Source organism: Gopherus flavomarginatus, chromosome 1 (genome assembly GCF_025201925.1).
Source record: "Gopherus flavomarginatus isolate rGopFla2 chromosome 1, rGopFla2.mat.asm, whole genome shotgun sequence".
In the NCBI taxonomy this organism is placed as follows: Eukaryota; Metazoa; Chordata; order Testudines; family Testudinidae; genus Gopherus; species Gopherus flavomarginatus.
In genome coordinates, this window is record NC_066617.1 from 188,218,300 (window position 1) to 188,241,402 (window position 23,103).

Sequence of the window (23,103 nt, forward strand, 5' to 3'; positions counted from 1 at the left end):
AAGTGGTCCCAACTGCCAGGGACTTTGGCAGCTTTTTTTGCCAGATGAGAGGGAAAAGAACACAGTCTTTTTCCTACATAGCCATGACTACACCACTTCCCCTTTTCCTTTATACTTCCACCTCCTATCATCCATGTGATGGACAGGAGTCCAGGTTAGCTCCTCCCACATGGGAGCTTGTATAGCAGCACTGTTCTACCTTGTCACAAACCTCAGTTCAGGAGACCACGCCTTTGCGGAACAGTACTTAAGAACATGCTCAAGTGCTGTCCCATATCAAGGCACTCAGACCTTAGCAAAAGGCACTAATCACCTTTCAGGATCAGGCTCTGGTACCTTAGCTCAGGCAATTGCCAGGACACTGGGCGGAACATAAATAGACTGGGTTCTGGTGTCAGTCAACGGTGAAATCAGGGATTATAGAGAAACAGATGACTTAATGTTTATACAAATAATAAGATACAAAATATCTTAATTCAAATATATTAGTTTACCAATCTGACAGTGTAATAGAAAAGACAACACGGAAAAATACCAATTATATACTTCCTCTTACTTAAATGTCCCGTTAATCAATGTTTGTGTTAGTGTGGAAGACAAACCAGCTTTAATTCTAAAATTACCATTTAGTTTCTTTTGACATTCTAGAGAAATATTTAAAATATTGGTGAACTGCAACTGAATCTCTGTACAGACTCTAGTGCACAGATTTACTAGTCAACTCTAATGGATGCTTTTGCAACCATGGAAAAAAATGATAGCCTTCTAGTTTCTGTGACATATGTTCTATTAATTCTGAACAAAATGTTTCCAATATCCAGATCCATGATCACACAGGTAGCTGAGCATGTTATTGTCCAGGCAAATGTGTTATGAATTCTCAGATGATGAACTACATTAAGGCCAGATGTCAGAGGTGCTGAAACTGATAATCCATCAGTAATTTTCTATCTGCCGCAATAGCTCTGACTCATTGAACTAAAAAAATATGTTTAATCACCAACTGGTCAACTTATCAAAAAGTGCCACAGGGTAACAGTAGGTCTTGACAAACAGAGGACAGACATTGCCTGAACCATTGCCACAAGCAGGAAAGTAGAAGTGTGCCTTATCTCAGCATCTTATGTTTAGAAACAGACTCAGGGTGAAATCATATTAAGGGGGAAAAAAATTCATATTAGAAAATAAGCCAGTAGGCTAGAGCTCCTATCTGAAATGCCATGATTCTTTTCTATGGTATGTTTTACATTCTGGATTGTTTTTCATATAAGCAAATGAAATTATCTTTTTTTAAATTAGAAAGTCCAATTATTTTCTGAAGAGATCAAAGTTTAAGTAGCTCACAGTACAAGCCGAAGGCTTGATTGCTTAGTGGTGCTGTTGGCCTCTGCACCTTTCTGGATGGAGCCTTAAATGATGTATTACCCATCCCTGGACTACATGTGCCACCAGCTGTGTGACTAAAAAGGAATGGCAGGCAAAGCCTCACAGATATCACATGAGTCTTATATAAACTCTTCCTGAAGTCTGAAAAACAATCACCACGTAGAAAGTGGTACTTTCTCTAGGTGCATCTGTGGTAAAGTGACCTAGCTCCCCCACATCGGGTTATTAGTCTCTCACTTTGCTACTGTCCAGTCTTGGCAGTCATGACAGAAAGCTCTTGAACTTGTTTATTCACACTTGTTTAATCCTGTTTCCACACACTGTCTTACAGCCTGTGAGGCTAAGAAGATGGATGAGGAGAGCCAGGGTCATGAGGGGTTGGGGTCATGATGTCGCTGGATCTCATTAACTACATCACTCACCACACCAGTCACTCCAGAGGTCATCTCAACTGAGGACTCTGGGATAGGTGATGGAAAAATGGCTGGCAGAAATGCATACATTTTTTCCTGCAGCTGATGCAACATATGGAAATAAGTATAGACACTGATACTGGCCTTAAGCTCCAAAAGATGCTGGGCTATTGGGTGACAGAAATATTTACATAAACATTTTCTCACAGATACTATAGCAAAAGCCAGAAAGGCCACTAAATCAGAAAAATCATGATCAGGATGTACAATTAATTTTGTAAGTCTGAATTTGTGGGGGAAAACTATGCTATGTTTCTTTTATTAGCTTTTGCATATTTATGAGACTAATTGGAAAGAGGAAAATAAAGCAAATATACTAGAGATAATATTATATAGTGGATTTTACCAAATCAAATAAAATAGGCTGGAAATCTACCCATCTTATATTGAAATTAAATTGAGCTCACTGTGTTCTTAACAGAGGAGCTTTGTCATAATTTAGAAGCTTGAAGATAATATGAGCATTCCTTGCAGGGTCCAGAGCATGAGAACTTTTAAGGGTATTACTCGCAATTTATGCAGAATTTATATATTGTAAAGTGTGCTGTAAAATAATACTTTTCATGTTTCATTATAACTTGAGGATATTTTTTTTCATAACATTGGCAATAAGGATATTAGAATTATAAATGATATTTTCAGATATATTGTGTACATTATTTGTGCAGCAATTCTGTTTCACAGTTTAAACTTCACTTCAAATAAAACTGTCTCCTTCATCTACCTGTTTGCTGTGACCCTGTTTAGATCTATGCCCTGTGATCAGTCATTCTGTAAAGGCCAAATCAGTTGCAAGAGATGGGTGAAAAGGCTACATTTAAACACCACTGCAGTGCTGGAATGAAAAACAACAGTACATGGGCTTGATAACATGGGCATTCTGATCCTATCTTATATTCACTGGTTCACTATACAGGTATATAATAAGGAAATATGATGCAAATCCATCCTGAAAAAGTTAGAACTGATTCTGATCTCATTTTCCCCAGTTTTACACCAGCAGAGATACTCCCAATTTACAAAGTGAGAGAGAGAGATCAGAGTCAGGTCCATAATCAATAGCTTCTACTCATGAGAGTGCACACTCTGGGACTCCACACTATTAATTCCTCAAAGTGCATATGGGCACTTAGACTGCATTCATAAGGGAAACCATTTGTCCATGATTTTTATGATTTCTTTCCCCTGAGACAACTTATCTATAAGCTATGGTTTATATTGAATATCCCACTGAAAAAGAAAAAAAAATCTCATAACCTTGCCACAAGGTGATTGTGAACAGAATTTACACAATTAGTTAATTCCTTGTAAAAGACATAGAACTTAAGGGAGGCCTCTATTTTACCCATTGTCTTGACATTTATATGTTGCCACAAAATGTGTGTGGTCAGAGTGAAAGAAGAAGTGAAAACAGATTTTGGTTTTTTGTTATGTTTTCAGTGACAGGTAGAGAGTGGGAAGAACAAAAAGATAGATGGTCCTGTGGTTGAAACCTGTCTTCATTTCCTGGCTCTGCAACAACTTCCTGTGTGAATTTGGGCAAGTCAGGGTCTCTCTGAGTCTCATCTGTAAAATGGGGATAATAATATTTTTCTATCCTTACAACGCCCTTTGAGTTAATCTCACTAAACATTTATGAGATGCTAAAATACAACGATTGGATCCACATAAGTAACCAGAAAGAAAGAAGAGTCACTTCAATTCGGGACAGGTAACCTATTGATGGCAATTAAGAAGAGTGTAATGCGAAAAGGGTTCCCCCATCCCTAATTTCTACTCATGTCTCTCAGCTCCACCCATTGAAACGGGCAGAAGGAACTTCTTCCCCAGGAGGCCCTTCCATTTCTGATTTAATTCATCAACTTATAATTTGTATACTGATTTGTGCTGCACAGATTTTTTTTATATTACCAATTTCTTCATATTTTTAACCTGAGAAAACAAAGATTCAACATGTTCTCTACAGAAGACAAAAGAATAAAATATTCAGTTTCTGAACTCTGCATGATACAGAGAATTCCTCCCCCCTACACACACCCCTGAAGATGGTTTCTCTGGTAAAGATGGGGAAAGCGTTTCAGGGATAATTAAAAGTGACCTAATCTTTCACCCGAACCCAGTGCTTTTAACCATTATTTTTCACAATCTCTGTACTTTTCTGATTCCAGTCAGGAGGAGACATGTAAGTGCTAAAATACCCTAATAGCTTTTTCTTGTGTATTTCCATCCTCTTCAATGGACTACATAAAAGCAGTAGTGGAAATCTCACCAGAAAGCTTTTATTTGCAAGATTTCCAGTGTTAGAGGTCGGATGAGTTAGAATAGTTTGAATAAGGTCTAAACTGATAGCCAATCAGCTGAATGCTTATCTAACCAGGAGTAAATCTTGTTTAAGGTTAACCAACTACCACATTAAAAATAAGTAGCATCAGGAAACTACCTATTCTGAAGTAAAACACATTCTGAATTTTCATTTAAATTGCAAACCAAATCTTTTTGAAAATTTGAAAAAAAGTCATTCACTTCTTTTGTCTCCATCTCCATTTTGATGTGTCTGTACACCCTGGTTTCTGCTACCATTGGGGCAAGCTCAAAGATCCCAAAGTCTTTTCTAGTATGGACTCCAGCCCATTTCTTTTTCAAAATTAACACATTTACACATGGTTCAAAACCTTTGGGCACTCATGCACACCAAAGCTTTGCAGTTTCATTCATCAACATAAAAAAAACCTCTATCTATTCAAGAAAATACAAGTATGCACTTTAAATCTGCCAGGAATTTATATTTCTTGTCAGAAGAAATCTGAAGGCTGCCTCAAGGATGCCACTATTGTATTTCTCTGATATAAAGTGAAAGGCTGGAAGAATTTACACATTCACACCAGGTGGAAGGTGTGGTTTTAGTGGACAAAACACAGGAACTCCTACATTTTAATCTCGTCTCATTATGACTTCTTCTTCTACAGCCTTAAGAAATGAAATTAATTTATCTGTCACTTCCTGCCAAGTTATAAAATAGGGGTGTGCTATGCATACATTTCTGATTATGGGAAGTAAGGTTTATAAAAAAAGTTGGTCTTGTAATGTGATCAAAAAAGTAGTCAGATTTAGGATTATTCTAAACTCCTCTGGAAGAACATTCAACATCTAGCACTCCTCACTCCAAAACACTTTGTCTCTGGTTCTCACACCTTTCATCCTGGGTCTTACGAGCTGCACTGCTCCAGAAAGTGCAACTTTCTTTGTGGATCATAGTTGGAGGTGTGGTTACTAATACCGTTTTACCCTGTGCTGTCAAAGTCTTTGAAAAGCAGGATCATGGCTTTGAATTGGTAATGGAGGCAGAATGAGAGTCACAGGAGTAATGGTCTAGTGATGGCTCAGCCCATTGAGAGGACAAGCCATCATATTCTCTACAAGCTGAAACATCTGTATTTCTTCAGCATTTACCACTTCACCAAGTGAATTTAAAAACAAAACAAAACAACAAAAAACAACAATAACAAATCCTATTACAAATAGAATAGGACAAGTTTCCAAGAAAGCTGAAGGTGGAAGAAGTCATTGCCAATCCTGAATGACATGGCCACTATCTCTATCTAGGCATGCAGGATCAGGGAAGAGTCCAGCAGGACCACAAGAATTCACACCCTTTTGTACAACAATGCATGTATCTGTGATGGAAGAAAATGATAGTCCAACTTGCATATAGGGCTGAAAAGAAAAGTATGTTAGAATTTTGCTGGGGAGTGAGTTGATGCCACATGCTTAAGTGAAGATTACTCTCCCCACACAGGAAAGAGTAACACCAGAAGCATCCACAGAAGTCCACATGTGTGCTCACTGAAAGATGTGAAACAAAAACCTATCTACTGGGAACTGGTTCCTCTCCCTCCTCCCACTGTAGAGCCATCAGATATTATCAAATTGCCAATCAAAAACACCAATGTAAACATCTTGAAATGGTTCATCATCATCAAAAGTCATGGTGAAGTTTTAATACCTGGAGACTAGAAAAATGAAACACAGAACTTTGTAAATGAAGATAGAAAGGATGAGTGTTAAAAATGAAAAGGAGGAATCATAAGAGTCTAGTTTCCATGAACAAATAAAGTGATTATCTGAATGCCAGCCCATTAATGTATAACATCCACCAACTTTGCCCTAATGATTTCTGTTAATTAGCAGTGTAAGGCACTTTGTTAGTATTTAGATCATGTAATGTTTGCAAATGAAAGGTCTGGAGTGTTGCTTCAAATGAATTTTTTTTTATCTGATTTGACATCACAAAGTAGTACAACATGTCTGAGGCATATGCCAACAATAGCCAGTATTTCAATTAATATTCAAATAGCACTCATAGTTTTCTCAGCAAAGGGAGCAGAGGTGTGGAAATGCAAATGTGTTAAATAATTTGATGTTACAGCATTATTGAGATCTGCTGTGTTATTTCCTGGACTGACTAAAATTAGAAAAATGTCGAGCACAGAATGAGTACATGAAATACAGACTAACAGAAGATCAACCCACACACACCGGGAGGTATTTTAAAGATAATAATACATGACTCATTGGCAGTTGCTTAGCTTTCAACCTTTTATCAAGTAGACTGTTCAGAAATTATATAAATGGCAGACTTGATAAAAATCAAAGGCGAGAGAAAGAAGGAAGCCTCAAAATCAAATGAAATGATGTGCAGGAGATTATTAAAAAGCAGAATCAGATCAACAGCTTTGCTAAATAGCTTCCAAAATGAAATGTCAGCTTTTTCTTTGTGCAAGAGAAAGTAGTGAGCACTGAGCAGATAATTTCAGAGGAGAAACTGGATATCTTAAAGAAATTTGCTTTGCCCTTAACATTTTTGGGGGGGTGAGAAATCAATAGTCTATCCAAGGTGCAGAGAGCTGCAGAGAAGATCAGCCCAGTATGACAGGTCCCTGGGAATGGATGATTGGAGAGAAAACAGGGGAAAAGATCAAGGAGACCAAAAATGACTGCCTTTTTGTTGCTGCTGTTGTTTATGCATTCTTGAAACTTTTGTAGATCCAGGTCCCATTTAGTCCACCCTGGAATGATGGAATAGTCGCTAACATTTTAGATCCTGAATCTACAACTGAACCTTGGTGCCCATGTGAAGACAAACTGGTGGAGGACTGGGGCTGGGATACCCTATTGGAGAAACAGGACCTTAATCATTAAAAGGAACACTGAAATAGATTACCTTTCTTTGCTCCATATAGTTATTTGGGGAGCTAGAGCACTATCTGAATCAGATAGCGAGAAATATACTAACCACAGAAGGTGAAGTTTGGAGAAGTACTGAAAAAGTCCAGATGTGTCGGAACTCACCCTGATCTCATAGGTTGAATATCTAGTGAGAACAGGATTTCCATCATATTTCCGCTCTACTCTGGCTGCAGCCAAGTAGGAAATAACACACACAAAAAAAGCCTCTCTCATGATAGTTCTGCTCCTACTACTCCCAGAGGACTAGATTGTGACCTATAAATACAAACTAAACTATAAATGAAATAATTAGAAAACTTATTTGACCCTCAAATAAGAATTTGAGCTGATGTTTCCTTCAGATCGTGGTTTATCTGAAGTGGTTTCACTCACTGTTGGTTGTATGGTTCTCTAGTTTCATATTTTCACTGTTGAAATAAATGTGTGTGTATCATCTACTGACATATTTTATCATATTGTAACTTCCTACAGTGGTAACCACCAGTGGATTATACCAGATAACCAGTTTCCTGCTACAGAAGTATCCTGTAGAGAGATTTTAAAAAAAATTCTTAAGCCATTGGCCTTTTTCGCATTGATACTACTATACGGGTTCGCTGAGTTCATGCACCCACTAATATACACCACTCATCACCATTGATGGAAGTTGTGCAGGTGTGTTAAAGACTAGCAGACTTTTTGATTAGGAATTCCACCCTGGAGAGACTTTGAGGGCAAAGAAGGAGTACAATTACATCTCATCATAAGCTACATTTTTGACAGTGAACAATGCTGATGGGAAGCCAGACAAGATGATACTACATCTGTCTATTTTTTTACCCCACTTCAAGTATGAAATTCTGGTATATTTTCCCTTAAAGCATTTCAACTATCCTTTCTTTTAATATATCGTCCTTATTTATCACATCTGTCACAATATTCCCCTTTAAAAGGAACATTGCACTCATGAAATGTGTTCTGTTGACAGCCCAGGAGAACCATATTTATCCCCAGAAAAACTGAAGTGTGGGAAGGACAGTACCGGCTTCACTCTAATGCCCTGCTCTTCTGCATCAGCCAGCTTCTTTAAGGACCACTGGCCACAGTATTCCACTTTTTACAGTCATTTATACCCCTGCTAAGAGAACATAGATGACTACCAGTTCAGACAGGTAGTGTTGCCCAGTCCCTTGGCAAAGGTGTGAATGACTAAAAAGGGTGCACGGCCGTGGAGTATTCATCCTCCAAACATCAGAGAGCAAATCAGCTCTTTGACCACTGAGCCCTTGATTTCGCTGCTGACACTGACACTTAGTGCCAATTGTGAAATTATTTTTTTTTAAATGGGAATATCTGTGCAGTAAAGACTAGACCAAGGTCATCAATGCACTTTACTGTGCCAATGTGGCACAGGTTACTATGTTATGTTATTTTGCAGGTGCTTTGGATTTCAAGTATCTTTGATAAATGTAATTAATTTCATTGTCATCAACACACAGTTGCCCCCTACAAGAGCTTCATAGAATATCTGAAGCGATTATTTTTATGATATATGGATGATTGTTTAGTCAATATTTTATGCCTCTCATCATTTAATCTTCACATTTTACAAATAAAATGGACATGTTGTAATATCAGATTTCTTGTGTAAAAGATTTGGCTCACTTTGGAGAACACCTGCGACTCCTTTTGCTAATCTCAGTCTACTGCTGTAACCTCTCTTACTCATACAGATAAAGCATCAATTTAGTTTTGGATTTAATGCAAACAGGACCATTATGTTTTGAGAGTGTTCCAAAGCTTGCTATTCCAGCAATCTGTGACCTATAAATAATGCAAGACCTTTTCTTTCTCCTAATGACTTCAGTTCAAGCACAAACCCTGAAAGATGGAGGCCAAAATTTATATTGCAATCGTGGAATTTAATCTATTTCTGGTTCTCCAATTGAATTACGAATCAGAGTTTGTTCACTCCTTTGTATCAGCCCCAACCTCCACATTCCTTCCCTTTTAGTGAAAAATACCTCTGCTTTTGAACAATTACCCTTTTTGCATTTTGATATCAAAGGCAAAATAAAGCCTGGCTAATCTGAGAAGCCTTTGTGTTTTGTTTTAGAAGAAAGCAAAGGGTAGGGGAGGGAGATGATCTTTTTATTCATGACCCCTAACCTTTGAACCACAACCTCTTTGCCACTAAAGCATTCAACACCTCATTTAATCTCTCCTCACTGCATTGGCACAGCACTGAAAAAGGAAAAAAAATAATCTGGGGACTTCATCAATTTTTCATGAATTTTCATTTAGGCCAGAGCTCCCTCTTACACTGGTCGATAGATCAAGCTGCTGTCACATATTTAACACCTGGGGCTACAGCTGTTATCTCTGGGGGCTGTCACTGACTCAGGCTAGATCAGAGACAGCCTGAGTCAGTGCGAGGACCCCTTATGCTCTTTCTGTTCCTTACATGTGGCGCCCTAGTGCTTGAAACTGAAATCCTACCTACAGTAGCTACTGCAAATGTGTCTCCCAATATTCCCATTGGAAAACTCCACACCATAGTTTCAGGTATGTCAATTTTTTGCTTTGTGAAAAATAGTGCTTTTATTTTCAAAACATTTAAAAAGCACTGAAGGCATTTCACAAAAGACAGATGACTTAAAACCTACCTTTTATACCAGATTATGTAAAATGATCCTAAGTACATTTTGGGCATTACGTTTATGATGCTTCTAATACCAACTGTAAGTTGCATAAAAATTCTATTTGTGGTATTTAAAACATATGAACCCAAGAAAAACACATTTTTTCTTTTGAATAAAACAACTATTTTCTGTTGGTTTAAGGGCACAGTGCCTACTATTCATGATTTAACTATTTAAAAAAAAAAAGCAACATAATTCCCACACAAATGTCAGATCCATCAGTGATGTTGGAATTAGTTTTCTGGTTAGCAAGAAATTCTTACTAAAATACTAACCCAAGCATCAATCCAAGAACGATTGAAATGCATCACATCTATGATGAATTTCAAAATATTTTTGAAAATCTTTAGGAGTAAGACTTTTTTTTTTTTTCAGTTTTCTTTAGGAAAACTAAGACAGCAACCACAGGCCCCAATCCAGCAATGGATTAAGCACGTGCTTAACTTTAAATATTATATGCTTCCTTGAATCATGGCCCCTTGCAGTTCTAATGATTTCAACTTAACACAGGAATATGAATAAGTTCAAGAATCACGGTGTTTGTGTGGTAGGTAACCATACAAAAGAGTAGTAAAAGGAGACAAGAATGAACCAGTCACGTGGATCTTTGCCCAGACCAAAAGCATGTGCAGTTTCCCAACAGTAATTTGAGAGACTAATAAAAACAAATGTTTATTTACAAAGAGCCTCTTCTCAAAGGGACTGTTCAACTTCACATTTTTAAAGAGACATAATTTAATACAGATAGTTAAATAATTCACTATTGATTAATTACCAAAATAGAAGAGAGATTCAAGTATTTTTAGATCTGTGAAAAGCAGCCGTTTCCCTTTCGCTACAATTAGGGTCCACCTACACTGGAAAAATGATCCATGGCAATGGTTGTCAGCAAAAGGACCCCAGTAGCTCCTCTTTATCGAGTGCTGAAAAAGGTTTAACTGCAAGGTTAGAGACAACAGTTTTCAACACCATTACAGATAGCATGAGTGAGACCTGGCGGAATGTGGCCTATCACGCTTTCTCTTAACAATGCTGTAGTGTCCCAACTACCTAGCAGATAAACGGTTTTTAATTCAGCAATGGAGTGGTGCACGGGACACACTGTTGACAACAGTTATCAGCAACAGGCCATTTCTCTAACGGAGACTGACCTTTACAGAGTCTCCAACATCCTATAAACAGTTACGATGCACAAAGCTTGATGTAAAGCCTTAAAGGGGCTGTTGCCTACAAATCATTTGGCAATTTATTTTAGATCCATAAAAAAATACATAGACATTTGAATGAGAAAATACATGAACTTTTGCAGTAAACTGGGAAGAGCTGAGTTGTTTTGCAGTCTCCAGTAAGAGCTGAATCCCAATCAGGTGCATCCCAGTCAGGTGTCCAACCTAACGATGAACTTTAGAAGCAATGCTACCTAAGCTATAAAAGATGTCTAGGTCACAAAGTTAATAAGAATGTATATTATTGAGTCTATAATCCAGTGAAATCAATAGATCCTATTCACAAAGTGAGTAAGTGTGGCAGAATCTTGCCCTTAAATCATGAATGAATATGTTTAAAAACTTTTCTACCATCCTTTATGAAGTCCCTCATACCATCATGTTTCAGTTCAAGAAAAGACAAAGCACCATTTAATTTAAATGGCCCAGGAATGTTCCCTTTAATCCCCAAAGAGTTTAATTAAAGAATTCAGTCAGTTAAACTTCAAAGGTACAAAAACAGTAAGATAATCTGGTGTCAGGTGCACGATGCCTTTACCGAATCTTTGGCTATGGTTTCAGCTCTCAGATTTCATGTTCTGTGATCCTTCCCTAAAACAGTGAAACCTGGTCTTATTATTTTTGCAGTCCTCTGTTATCTGACTTTTAGTTCATGCATGACCTGCCACCAGCTGCAGTGGTTAAAATCGTAACTCAGGAGACTGAACAGTTCGTAACTAGAGACTCTCAGCAGTCATTGTAGTAGAGATCAGTAAGATTTGATGCAATAAAAGCATACTTTTATTTTGAAACAACCAATCATTTCGATGTGATGACTCAAGGTGCAACTGCACCAGTTTTTCTACTCTGTATCCAGACAGTAGATGTTTTAATCTTAACATCATGTACCAGCCTAACTTACAAGTAAAGAAGCCAAACATGTTTATACCTGTAATAAAGACAACATAACCTGTCTCAGAGATCTTAACAATCATGCATGTGAATAAAGTGCTCAGAAGAGTAATAATCTAATAGCGTTAGCTGGACAGACACACACTATGTTGGTTTCTTCAAATAGCTTTGCAACCTCTCTCATGCTATCCGTCTCTGCAGTGCAAAAATGCCTACAATCCTAAACTGTGCAAAACTATGTGATGCTTTTGTGATGGGGACAAGTCTTCACTGAGGACTTGAAAGAAAACTATAAACTACCTTTCAGGTATGATTTGAAAAAGCTTTGAAACAAGGTTCTGTGAAATGAAAGATAATGCATTGGCATACCCTACTCTACTGTTTAGCTCCCATATCATCTGACAATTAGTTCAAAGGAATGTCCTTTCCGTAATGTATGAAGATAATGACAAACTATCAAAATTAACTAATGTTTAGCATTGTACACACAAAAGTCAGTTGAAGCAGGAGAAATTCTTTTAAGGAAACTGAACCAGCAGTTCTTCCAGTACTCTTCAATTACTTCTGGTAGTTTCAGATATGAACTCCTTCCCTTATTCTTCAAAGACTATAACTGATATCAGCCATGGAGAAGGTACCTCTTATCCTCATACAAGGGTGGCTGTATGACAGTGGAGGGATTTGGAAATTGAAAGATTAAAAAAGGTTAGCCACCTAGAAAAAAAAAAGTAGGCAAAATACTTGGGTGGCTGGTCAGCAAGGCATTTAAGTACATGCTTAAGTTCATCCCTCTTCACCCTAAGTGCTTAAGTTATGTGCTTACCACAGAAGTCAATGGGGCTTAAGTTAAACACATGTTTAACTACTTTGCTGAGTAGGGAAAGACTGCTGAATCAGAGCCTTGCAGCCTCCCTGTAGTGAAAATTAAGTCTAACAAAAGAATTGTGTTTTTTGCTTTTTAACCGTTTTTAAAAAGTTCATTTATATGAAAATGCACAGCCAGCATTAGCTGACTTCATTTGCATGCTGAAATTTTTTCTTCCTTCCCATCTCCTTTTCATCCCAGATAATTAATTAGAGGCAGTTAACACATAGTAACTTTACATTTTGTGAAAGACAAGCTTCTTTAACATGCAAATAAAATGACCTTGTTTCAGTTTGTTCACTTGGAAGCAGAGCATTCATGCATGAGGGTCTCGGTAGTTTCAAATTCTCTAGAAGATCGGTGATGACTTCACTGTTACAGAAAGCCAATCAATAGGAATACGACTGTTCTAAATATGTTGAGAAATGGTTAACAATTATCACATGCCGGTCACATAATGAATGAGACTTGCACTGAGTTTTTGGCAGAAGGGAACTCTGAAGGGATTGAGGCTTTCAACAGTACAGTACATGAGTCACCAGACTGGAAACTGACTACTTCTGCAGAAGTAACAGATGACCTAATTGGAGAAAGAGACAGTGCACCCTTATATTAAATAATATTTTTCATGTTATGGTTCAGTATAACCAACTTGACCCATAATTTCAGAATTAGATTACTCATTAAAGGGAGACTAGGATTCCTCCATGCTAATGTCAATTATGATTATACATAGGCTAGAATAGTACCTCAGTATAAATCGTATATTTTGCACGGTCATTGCGATGGAATAGATGTATGTGAAAACAGCTGGGCTAAGAGTAATAGTGAAAGGTAAAATGATATGCTTATCTACATTTATTATCTGCTAACTCGGTACAGCATGAGAGGGCTATATGTTAACATGAGAGCAACTACAAAGTTTTACATTAATTTTAGAAGGTGGTGATCATATTTTGGATTACTTACATGCTACTTCCAGAGATGCATTGCGACTCACAGCTTCACCAAGATAGTTCCTCGCAACACAAACATAACTTCCTTCATCAGGTTTGCTCCTGCGTCCATGTACAATGCGTAAGAAAAATAAAGATCCGCTGGGCAGCAGCATACGGTGGGAGCGGGGGTCATCTTTGTCAGTCTCTACTCGCTCTCCATCCTTGTACCATTCAATAGTGGGAGTTGGCCTTCCTTCGGCTTTACAGTTCAGAGTTGTTGGCTCTCCCTTAGAGACTATCACATCTGAAGGATGCTCAACAATCCGTGGTGGAAAGTCCTCCTGGCGAAGACGGGATCCTGGAGAAAAAGGACGGGAGGGGAAGGTTTTTTTTAAAAAGTTTTCATCTTGATATGTGAGGTCTTACTGCTAGTCTCTCTTAATACATCTTGGGGTTTCCAAGCATTTGAGCATGTGTGATGGCAGCCATCTTGGCTGAAACACAAAACACTGAAGCAGGGACCTCCAGAGCTAAAACTCATGAGCTGCTTTAGCTGAAGCCAAGGCTTTGTAAAGATTGTAGCCAAGGCTTTGAGATTGTAACCAACATATACCTTTGGATACCCATGCCCTCCCAGACTGCACTCATAGATGTTGCTCTCTTGCTCTTTCACCTGCTTGAATCAACAGATGGGCACATCCAAAATCACTGCATTTTGTGCCTGGGCCTCAAGACCTATTGGTTAATATGTCTCTACAGATGTGTGACTATGGCCATGTCTACATCTAAAATTTTGCAGCGCTGGTTGTTACAGCTGTATTAGTACAGCTGTATAGGGCCAGCGCTGCAGAGTGGCCACACTTACAGCAACCAGCGCTGCAAGTGCTGTTAGATGTGGCCACACTGCAGCGCTGTTGGGCGGCTTCAAGGGAGGTTCGGGGAACGCGAGAGCAAACCACGGCGAAGCTGGTCTCCTTTCCCGGTTTGCTCTCGCGTTCCCCGAACCCCGAGCAAGCAGGTCTCCTTCCCTGAGGTTTGCTGGGTGGTTCCGGGAACGCGAGAGCAAACCGGGAAAGGAGACCAGCTTCGCCGCGGTTTGCTCTCGCGTTCCCCGAACAAGCAGGTCTCCTTCCCTGCGGTTTGCAGGGTGGTTCCGGGAACGCGAGAGCAAACCGGGAAAGGAGACCAGCTTCGCCGCGGTTTGCTCTCGCGTTCCCCGAACGCCGAACAAGCAGGTCTCCTTCCCTGAGGTTTGCTGGGTGGTTCCGGGAACGCGAGAGCAAACCGCGGCGAAGCTGGTCTCCTTTCCCGGTTTGCTCTCGCGTTCCCGGAACCACCCAGCAAACTTCAGGGAAGGAGACCTGCTTGCTCGGGGTTCGGGGAACGCGAGAGCAAACCGGGGAAGGAGACCAGCTTGATTACCAGAGGCTTCCTCAGGTATGCTGGGATACCTGCTTATTCCACGGAGGTCAAGAAAAGCGCTGGTAAGTGTCTATATTTGATTACCAGCGCTGGATCACCAGCGCTGGATCCTCTACACCCGAGACAAAACGGGAGTACGGCCAGCGCTGCAAACAGGGAGTTGCAGCGCTGGTGGTGCCCTGCAGATGTGTACACCTCCTAAGTTGCAGCGCTGTAACTCCCTCACCAGCGCTGCAACTTTCTGATGTAGACAAGCCCTATGTCTTGTACCCCTATCACCCAAACTACTAGAGTGTGGAAAGAACAAAGGCTGAAACATGACAGCTAACCGTTCCTTTGCTCATTTTTAATGCCATAGTTAGATGATTTGGGCTTTCAAAAAGTACTGACTCATACATACCCCTTATTGCCATTACAAAAAAAACCAAACCCTCAGCTATGAGCTTTAGAAAGTCCCAATTAATCTATATGAATAAAAAAGAAAAGGCTTAAAAAGACATTTCTGACACTGCTCTCTATGAGAGGAGATTCCATGTCCCTTTCCCTTGTTCTTTCTCTACTACTTTCTTAATTTACAACTCTTCTGATGTTTTTTCCTTCTTGACCTCCTCCCTGCTCGCAAGCTCTCTCCCAGGATAGTTTGTGTGTCTACCATAAGCATGCTGTATGACAGTGATATACCTTTAGACACTTCAGTGGCTCATTCTACCCTTTTTTTTTTGGTCGCTGAAATCTGTACCAAGGGGTTGCTGTGGTGCAAAAAGAAAAGACATCCCTGAAATCTATACACTACAAAAACACTTCCATCTGTCACTTGTGTACTGTATTTGTATAACCCCTTTTAAGTTCAAACATCAGTTGGCTGAGCCTCTCATCACACCTGTTAGTAAGTGAGATGTGTACCAGATTACAGATGAGTATACCCAACAAAATAATTGGCAGAGCTGTTTCAAGAATCCACGAGTCCTGACTTCTAGTACCTTGCTCCAGCTATTAGGTATATACTTCTTTCCTACAATTTCAGTTAGAATCTACAGTACATTGGCAAACAAGTCCTCTTCTGAAAAAGGGCCCTAATTTTTCTCCAAATCCCTTCTCATAAAAATGAAACCAATCTTCTTAATTACCAGCACAAATTACCTTTAGCTCGTTCAAGATGCTAAAAACGCTTGCAATGGAGATGCCAATCTAATGTCATTGCACAGAACTGCTTAGACTCATGTAATGTCACCTTCAGCAGCAGATCCATGAAACCTGAAACTTCACCTAAGGATTCTGCAGTGCATTAGTAGTTAGGAAAAAGATTTAACATCATGTTTCAGACAGTATACATTTGAACATATCCTCTATGCCTCATTTGCCCCCAAAGTTTGAGAAATAAGGTTACATTTCACAGATCACAAAGTTTTTCCCCCTTTGGAATTCTGTTTTACTGGCATCTGGATCATTAAACTGAGGCTTGCCCTAGCAATAATGTGTTAAACCAATGCTGCAAATCTGAGTTCTTTTAGTGGCTACAACATCCTTTAACCAATACAGTAAAATTATCTATTCATCATTTCAAAGGCCAAAAACAGATTATGAATGATATAGCCAGCATGATATGGCCAGAACATATGTTCCTTATTTCATTTAAAATTTAGCTGGAGAATTTGTAATTAGAAAGCATCATTATTCTCTGCCAAGACAGGAATTCAAAGCATTAGAAATATTCACTAAAATAAAAAGCATGAATTTCATATATATCAGTATGTTGCACTGAAAAACAGAATAAGAACATTGGCAAGAGGCTGGTATAATACACCCCATACAACTTTTTAAACATATTTCATAAATACCAATGAACAATTCTTTTTTCCCCCAGTATTAATTCTATGTTCGCTGAGGACTTCCAATAGTGCCATTATAACTAGTCAATATTTTTGGGTATTTCTGAATTTTTAATGAATTGTTTTTTTCAACCAACTCAGGTCAAAATATTTTAAAAGCTCTAATTGTTGACAAATATTTTTAGTGAAAATTAAAAAAAAAATGACCAGCTCTAAGTTCTAAAATACATGGTGGTTTTGATACACAAATGTTTGCAAAAGACTATCAATATCACGAGGCAAAGCAGAGCAAAGGATTAAAGGCCTGATTCAACCCCTCTAGGAGCCTTTCCTTTGGTTTCAGTGGGGCTTGCATTTGTTCCAGCCTTTCACCTCATGAGGTTGACTTCAAATCCTATCTTAGGGTCATAATAAGACAATCACGATTCTTCAGTCCTCTTCTACACTGATGCAAAATTAACTCGCTGTTTCTAAAATGATGAATGTTAAAAGGTCTGGCAACGGCCTTCACTAGTACTTTAATGCATACAGAGTTATCTGGGGTACTTTTTTGAGGGGGAAGCGGAAGAGAGAAAGATGATGGATTTTATTTCTGCCCCTAATCTATGCAAGAGTACAAGTTGTTTCACTGAAAGGAAGGCAGTTTACTTTGTGCACTGTGCTACACATATAGCACCATTTTCATTAGTTTTTCCCTCAAAGGATTTCCATCACACAGACTTTGCATGCATGCGTGCAAAGCCAAATTGCCCCTGGATTTAAGAGTCCCTAAATACTCTTTGTCATGAGGGACTGCAACGGTTCCAAATTAGCTGATACATGCTACTGAGTCAAAACACACCTTTGCAGAAAGCCACTATAATATGAATTTATACAATGGACTGTGATGGCTACTCCAAAGCCTGGAAGTTTTAGCTGTGAAAAAATGGGCAGTTAAAAAGTCCCTAAATATATATTTAAACAGTACACAGTAACCTGATCTGTTGTGCATTAGCATTGGCATATTATCATTTATTAGGGGGCTTCAGAATTACCGTTTCATATATACCCTATGAACTCAGCAAGACAGAAAGGTAACCAACATGGCAGATAACTTTTCAGCTTCACCTCTTCATTTCCTAGCTTTAAAGGAGCTAGTATTATTTTAAAAACACTCGTAACGCTGTCACAGTACCTTCCATTATTATTATTATTTATATTGCAGTGGCAGACATTGGGGGCTATTCAAACCTAGAGGAAGCCATGGTCCCCGTCCTGAACAGCATACAATCTAAAAAGATCATTACTCACAAACAACAATTTTCTCCTGAAAAATCGTAATAGGATTGACAAAAACTATAAAGAGAAATCACGTCACACTCCACTGAAGTGCAGCCACCGGATCGGTCTGGCCAGTAGGAAAATTTCCCAGAAGACCCGAGGAACTTAGAATCAGCCAAGACCCTTCCAAGAAGTGACAAATTAAGGATACATTCTCATTGATTTGTAGATCTGACTCCTCGCTGACAGGAGGTCCAGAACCCAGCACAGCTCTGCTCCATGGAGCAGGCTGATAGAGAACAGAGAGGCCCAGAGAAATAAGAACTCGGGCTTCCGTTTGGAACGAGTACAGATGCCAGCTGCCTCTTGTGTTTGAGTATTTAGGTATGTGACCATGGTATATATTATGATCTTAGAAACCTGTAATAAACTGAACAGGAGCGTACTAGTAAGTGAACATGACAAACCAAGCACTCAGGAGCTGTGCCCACTAGAAAAACACAACATTAAATTGCAGAAACAGCACTTCCAAATCCATTAACTGAAAGAAGAAAAACAACATGAGCGCTGCCCTTGTCCCTAGGCTAGCGTATTGCTACCCTAGGCTAGCGTCTTGCTACCCTAGGCTAATGCTTTGTTGTCACCCTTGGGGTGGGATATGTAACAAGTTGTCTACTGTACCTAATTCAAAAGTTATTAACATCACATAAAAACTCTGAAGAAAGTAAACAACAACAATTTGAATTAAGGAACAATAATGCCCTTGGACCATAAGCACCATGATGTAATATTAGATATCTGATGCAACACTTCTTTACTAAATGAACATAACTACCACTATGCAGAGTTTTTGTTCAAGGTTGCATCAGGATCAACCTACACATCAAAAAACTTTGAAAGTATGAAAACTAGAAGTTGAGAGAAAAGTCTCCACTGTTCCTTGCCACCTTCAAATCACCTACCACAATGTTGATAACATAGTCCAAAAATTCCACTAAGCAGTTGCTTCCAGCTCCAACATGTTACTGAGGTCACCATTGCATTTTTGCACCAGGGCACACTGAAGCCAATAGAGCTACAACAATTTATATTAGAGTACCATGGGGCACAGTGTTACCTTTCAAAGAACTTCTATAATGTGCTGGCGCAGGCACTGTGGGCAATATGTGCAGGAGAGCTACCACTGACATCTCAAAAGTAATCTCCTGGGAACAATTCAGGTTCTTTCGCAAAATATTTATTTGGGGCAGATCCTAAATTGCTATAGCTCAATTGAATTCAATGGAGGTTTTACAATTTACACCAGCTGAGGATCTGTCCCTCACTTTTCATTATTGATTTAAATGAGTTTTCAAGACTGTCACTCCTCCCTGGACAACTATCACTAGTGCCAACTAACATTCTTCTAACAAAGGAATCACTCTGGAAAATAAGACGGACTGCAAGGGACCACTAATAAAATAGTATTAATTCACTTCACTTTTACTACATAGTAACGTGCCACTTTAAATTAATAAATTAAAAAGATCTGCATTTTTCCCCAGTTGTTTGGTGAAATAAGTGCAAAATATTAAGTTTGCTAAGCTTTTTTAAAGCACACACTTTCAATCTAAGAGATAGCATTGAGTTAAAGGAAACAGATAATAGGAGAAACTCCTAACATAAGGAAAGAATATTTATAATCTTTCTAACATCTAACTGGCTATGGACCACAGCTATGAGGGATTTATTTTTACATTTCAGATTTTAAAGAATGCCACTATTGGTTACTGTGGCAGCCAACTCATAGCAAGACAACTGGTGCACCGAGGTTTAATAGTTTATTAAAGTTAAACTCCTAATTTACCTTTGAACTTACAAACTCAAAATGTAACCACTTGGTAATGACATTTAAACACTGGTAACAAAGACAGGTTTGAGCTACAGTGAAAAGAAATGTAAAGTCATGTTAATGGGGACTATAGGGACAGAAATAAAAATTGAATAGGAGAAACTGAAGAAGTTGGTGAATTTTACGTATCTTGGAAGTACTGTCAGCCAATATGGTACTAGTTCCCAAGAAATAAGAAGAATAATCAGGAACACAAATGCTACATTTGGAAGACTCGAAAACATCTGGCAACTCAAAAATATCTCCCTCAAGATAAAACTGAATGTGTACAAAGCAATTGTTATCACCATCACAACATATGGCAGTGAGACATGGCAACTTATCATGAAAGATACTCAAAAGATGGATACATTCGATGACAAATGTCTGAGAAGAATATTGGGAATAATATATAGAGATAGGAAGATGAATGAAGAAGCCAGAAAAATTACTGGACAAGGTACCCTTTCACAAATAATCTACAAAAGAAGACATGAGTGGCTGGAACATGAGCTGAGAATGGGGGAAAAAAACCAACCACTTACCAAATACCATCCTTGAATGGAAGCCAGAAAATGCAAGAAGAGAGAGAAGAAGACTGCGAATATCATGGAAACAAACAGTTCTGAACAACATCAAGCACCTCAACATGAAATGGCAATATTTGGAGAGAACGGCAGTTGACAGGCAAGAATGGCAAATGTGGGTAGCCCAATGTGCAGCAAAGCATGGAATGGACAAAGTCTAAGGTCTGACCTAGACCTAGAATGCAGAGCTTCACCCAGCACCCCGCCCTCCTTGGGACAAAGCAGATGAGCCTTCTTAACTTGTCTGCTGGCTCCTGATTGGTTAATATCTTTTCCTGGCCTTTCCAGGCCCCTGGAGGACTAAGTCTTGTTGGTAGCCAAAACTGAATGGGCTTTTCCTAGGCAAGGAGGGTGTCAGGTTATTGATGTCTGCTACGGGCAGGAAGAGAGGGGAGAGACATAGAGAAGGCCAGATAGATCCCTCACCGTCACATATCTACTTGTGAATACAGTGGTCTTCGTTTAAAAAAATAGTCAACATTCATCCAGTTATCACCATGTGATATCTGAGATAGTGCACCACTAAGCTTCACTGTACAGATTCCATAGTCTGCTAACTATCGCTAAATGTTGACTCGTTAAAAGATGACTAATGGAAAACACTGTCGTTCTTGCAATAATAATTGGTGGATTTATGATAAGCTGTCACTTAACGGTATGATTAATCAATTCACATCCATTTGTGTTAATAACTTCTTCTATGGTTACTAATAACTTCAGTTAACTCCAAGGACTACAACAGCCCCTCAGTTAGGTACAGCCCTGTGCTGGAGGTGATGTCAAGCTGCCACAGGACAGGCTCTATCTCAAAGAGGCAAAATCCTGTCCTTGGCTGCCAGATGTGCACTCCCACAACCACATGTCTGCAAATAGTGGCTCTTACTTTTATACCTTGATACAAATGGGAGTGGGTGTCATACACTTCCTAATCTAAAAAAAGGTAAAAAGAAATAAATAAATCAATCAAACAGAGTCAAAGCAGTAGTAGAAATTTATTTGCAATCTCTTTCCTATTGTTTTCTCATTACTATTATATGCAGGGCCTGCTCCAGGCACCAGCGAAGGAAGCAGATGCTTGGGGCGGCCAATACAAAGGGGCAGCACTCCATCTGGTATTGGGGCGGCACCTCCAGGTCCCTCAGTCCCTCTCTTCCTCTTTGAGCTGCCGCCAAAGTGCTGCCGAAGAGGAAGAGAGGTAGTGCAGGACCCGCCACAGAATTGCCACTGCCGAAGAATGAAGCAGCGTGATTAGACTGCCACCAAAGTGCCACCAGTCGGCTTTTTTTTTTTTTTTTTTTTTGCTGCTTCGGGCAGCAGAAAAGCTGGAGCTGGCCCTGATTATAGGACCTTGTTTCCATAATGTAAGGCAATTTACCTAAATCCCCATAAAACTGTATTTTTACAAGTTAAAAAACATTTACATGTAAAATGAATAAGCCATACTCCCACAGCAGTAAGTCACTCCAGAATATGCATTAGTAGACTATTGGTGCACTTTTCAAGTGGCTGAAGACACTCATCCTTCAACCTGTACCTACAGAATAGCCTACTATGTAGCCTGTATGCTTGTCTTTATCGTATTCACTGTGTTGCCTTCCTATATTTATCTGCCTTCATTATATTCAGCTGTAACACAAGAAACCTACAGTGTCCTGTAAGACATTAGCTGAAGCATAAGTTAGCATAAGTGTGGTTAAGCAGGCCATAGATCAAAGGTTACCTTTAAATCTTAGGAACTAACAAGAGCTTGCTCAACGGTAGGAGATAGAATGTTCCAGTAAGTGCTACCACAAGGCACATGAAAGTAATAACCGCAAATCCGCTCAAGCAAAGGGTAACGGATATGATCATGAGCTGAAATGGTAGTTACATGTATCAATATAGTATCCTATAGTAGGACACCTCAACATTAATAGGACAAAGAAAAACAAATAAGGAAAACTAACCCTTGGATGAATCAAGGCAAATGTGTTTTGTATGAGCTTTGCTGTAGAGGTGCACAGATATCCATACGTGTCTTCTAGAAAACATTTCTAGCTAATCTACTATGCTGGTTTCTACTTATTATTGTTTTGCAAGACTTTCAATGAAACCAAAATAATTTGCCCATGTGTATGAAAGCAACAGATTTCCCATAAAAAAAGAAATAGAAAAGTAAATAAACTCCCCTCATATATGACTCATTCCTGCAAAATTAAGTGTAAGGTGCTTTTACTGAACTTTATAAACGAACTAAGTAGCTACACTTATCTCACACTAAACAATAAATGTATATAGTCCAGAGGAAGACTTATAAATTTGCCTTATATCTCACTACCACTATGCTGAGTCTAAGGCGAAAAAATCATCATCTCTTACAGTGTAAGAAATAAACTGCTTGCCCCCGCCACACACTTCATGCTGCTCCAGTTTTGATTTTATCACTTTC

General features: G+C 39.0%; 1 protein-coding gene across 22 annotated transcripts in view; it reads right to left on the reverse strand.

The window, feature by feature from the left end:
- Nucleotides 1–23,103, reverse strand: part of ROBO2 (roundabout guidance receptor 2) — a 1,593,247-nt gene that overhangs the window by 545,932 nt on the left and 1,024,212 nt on the right. For all 22 annotated transcript variants that reach the window (XM_050956226.1, XM_050956216.1, XM_050956330.1 and 19 more), the window contains one exon: nucleotides 13,739–14,065. In XM_050956226.1, the coding sequence (XP_050812183.1) occupies nucleotides 13,739–14,065 (327 nt within the window). The remainder of the gene's footprint in view (nucleotides 1–13,738; nucleotides 14,066–23,103) is intronic.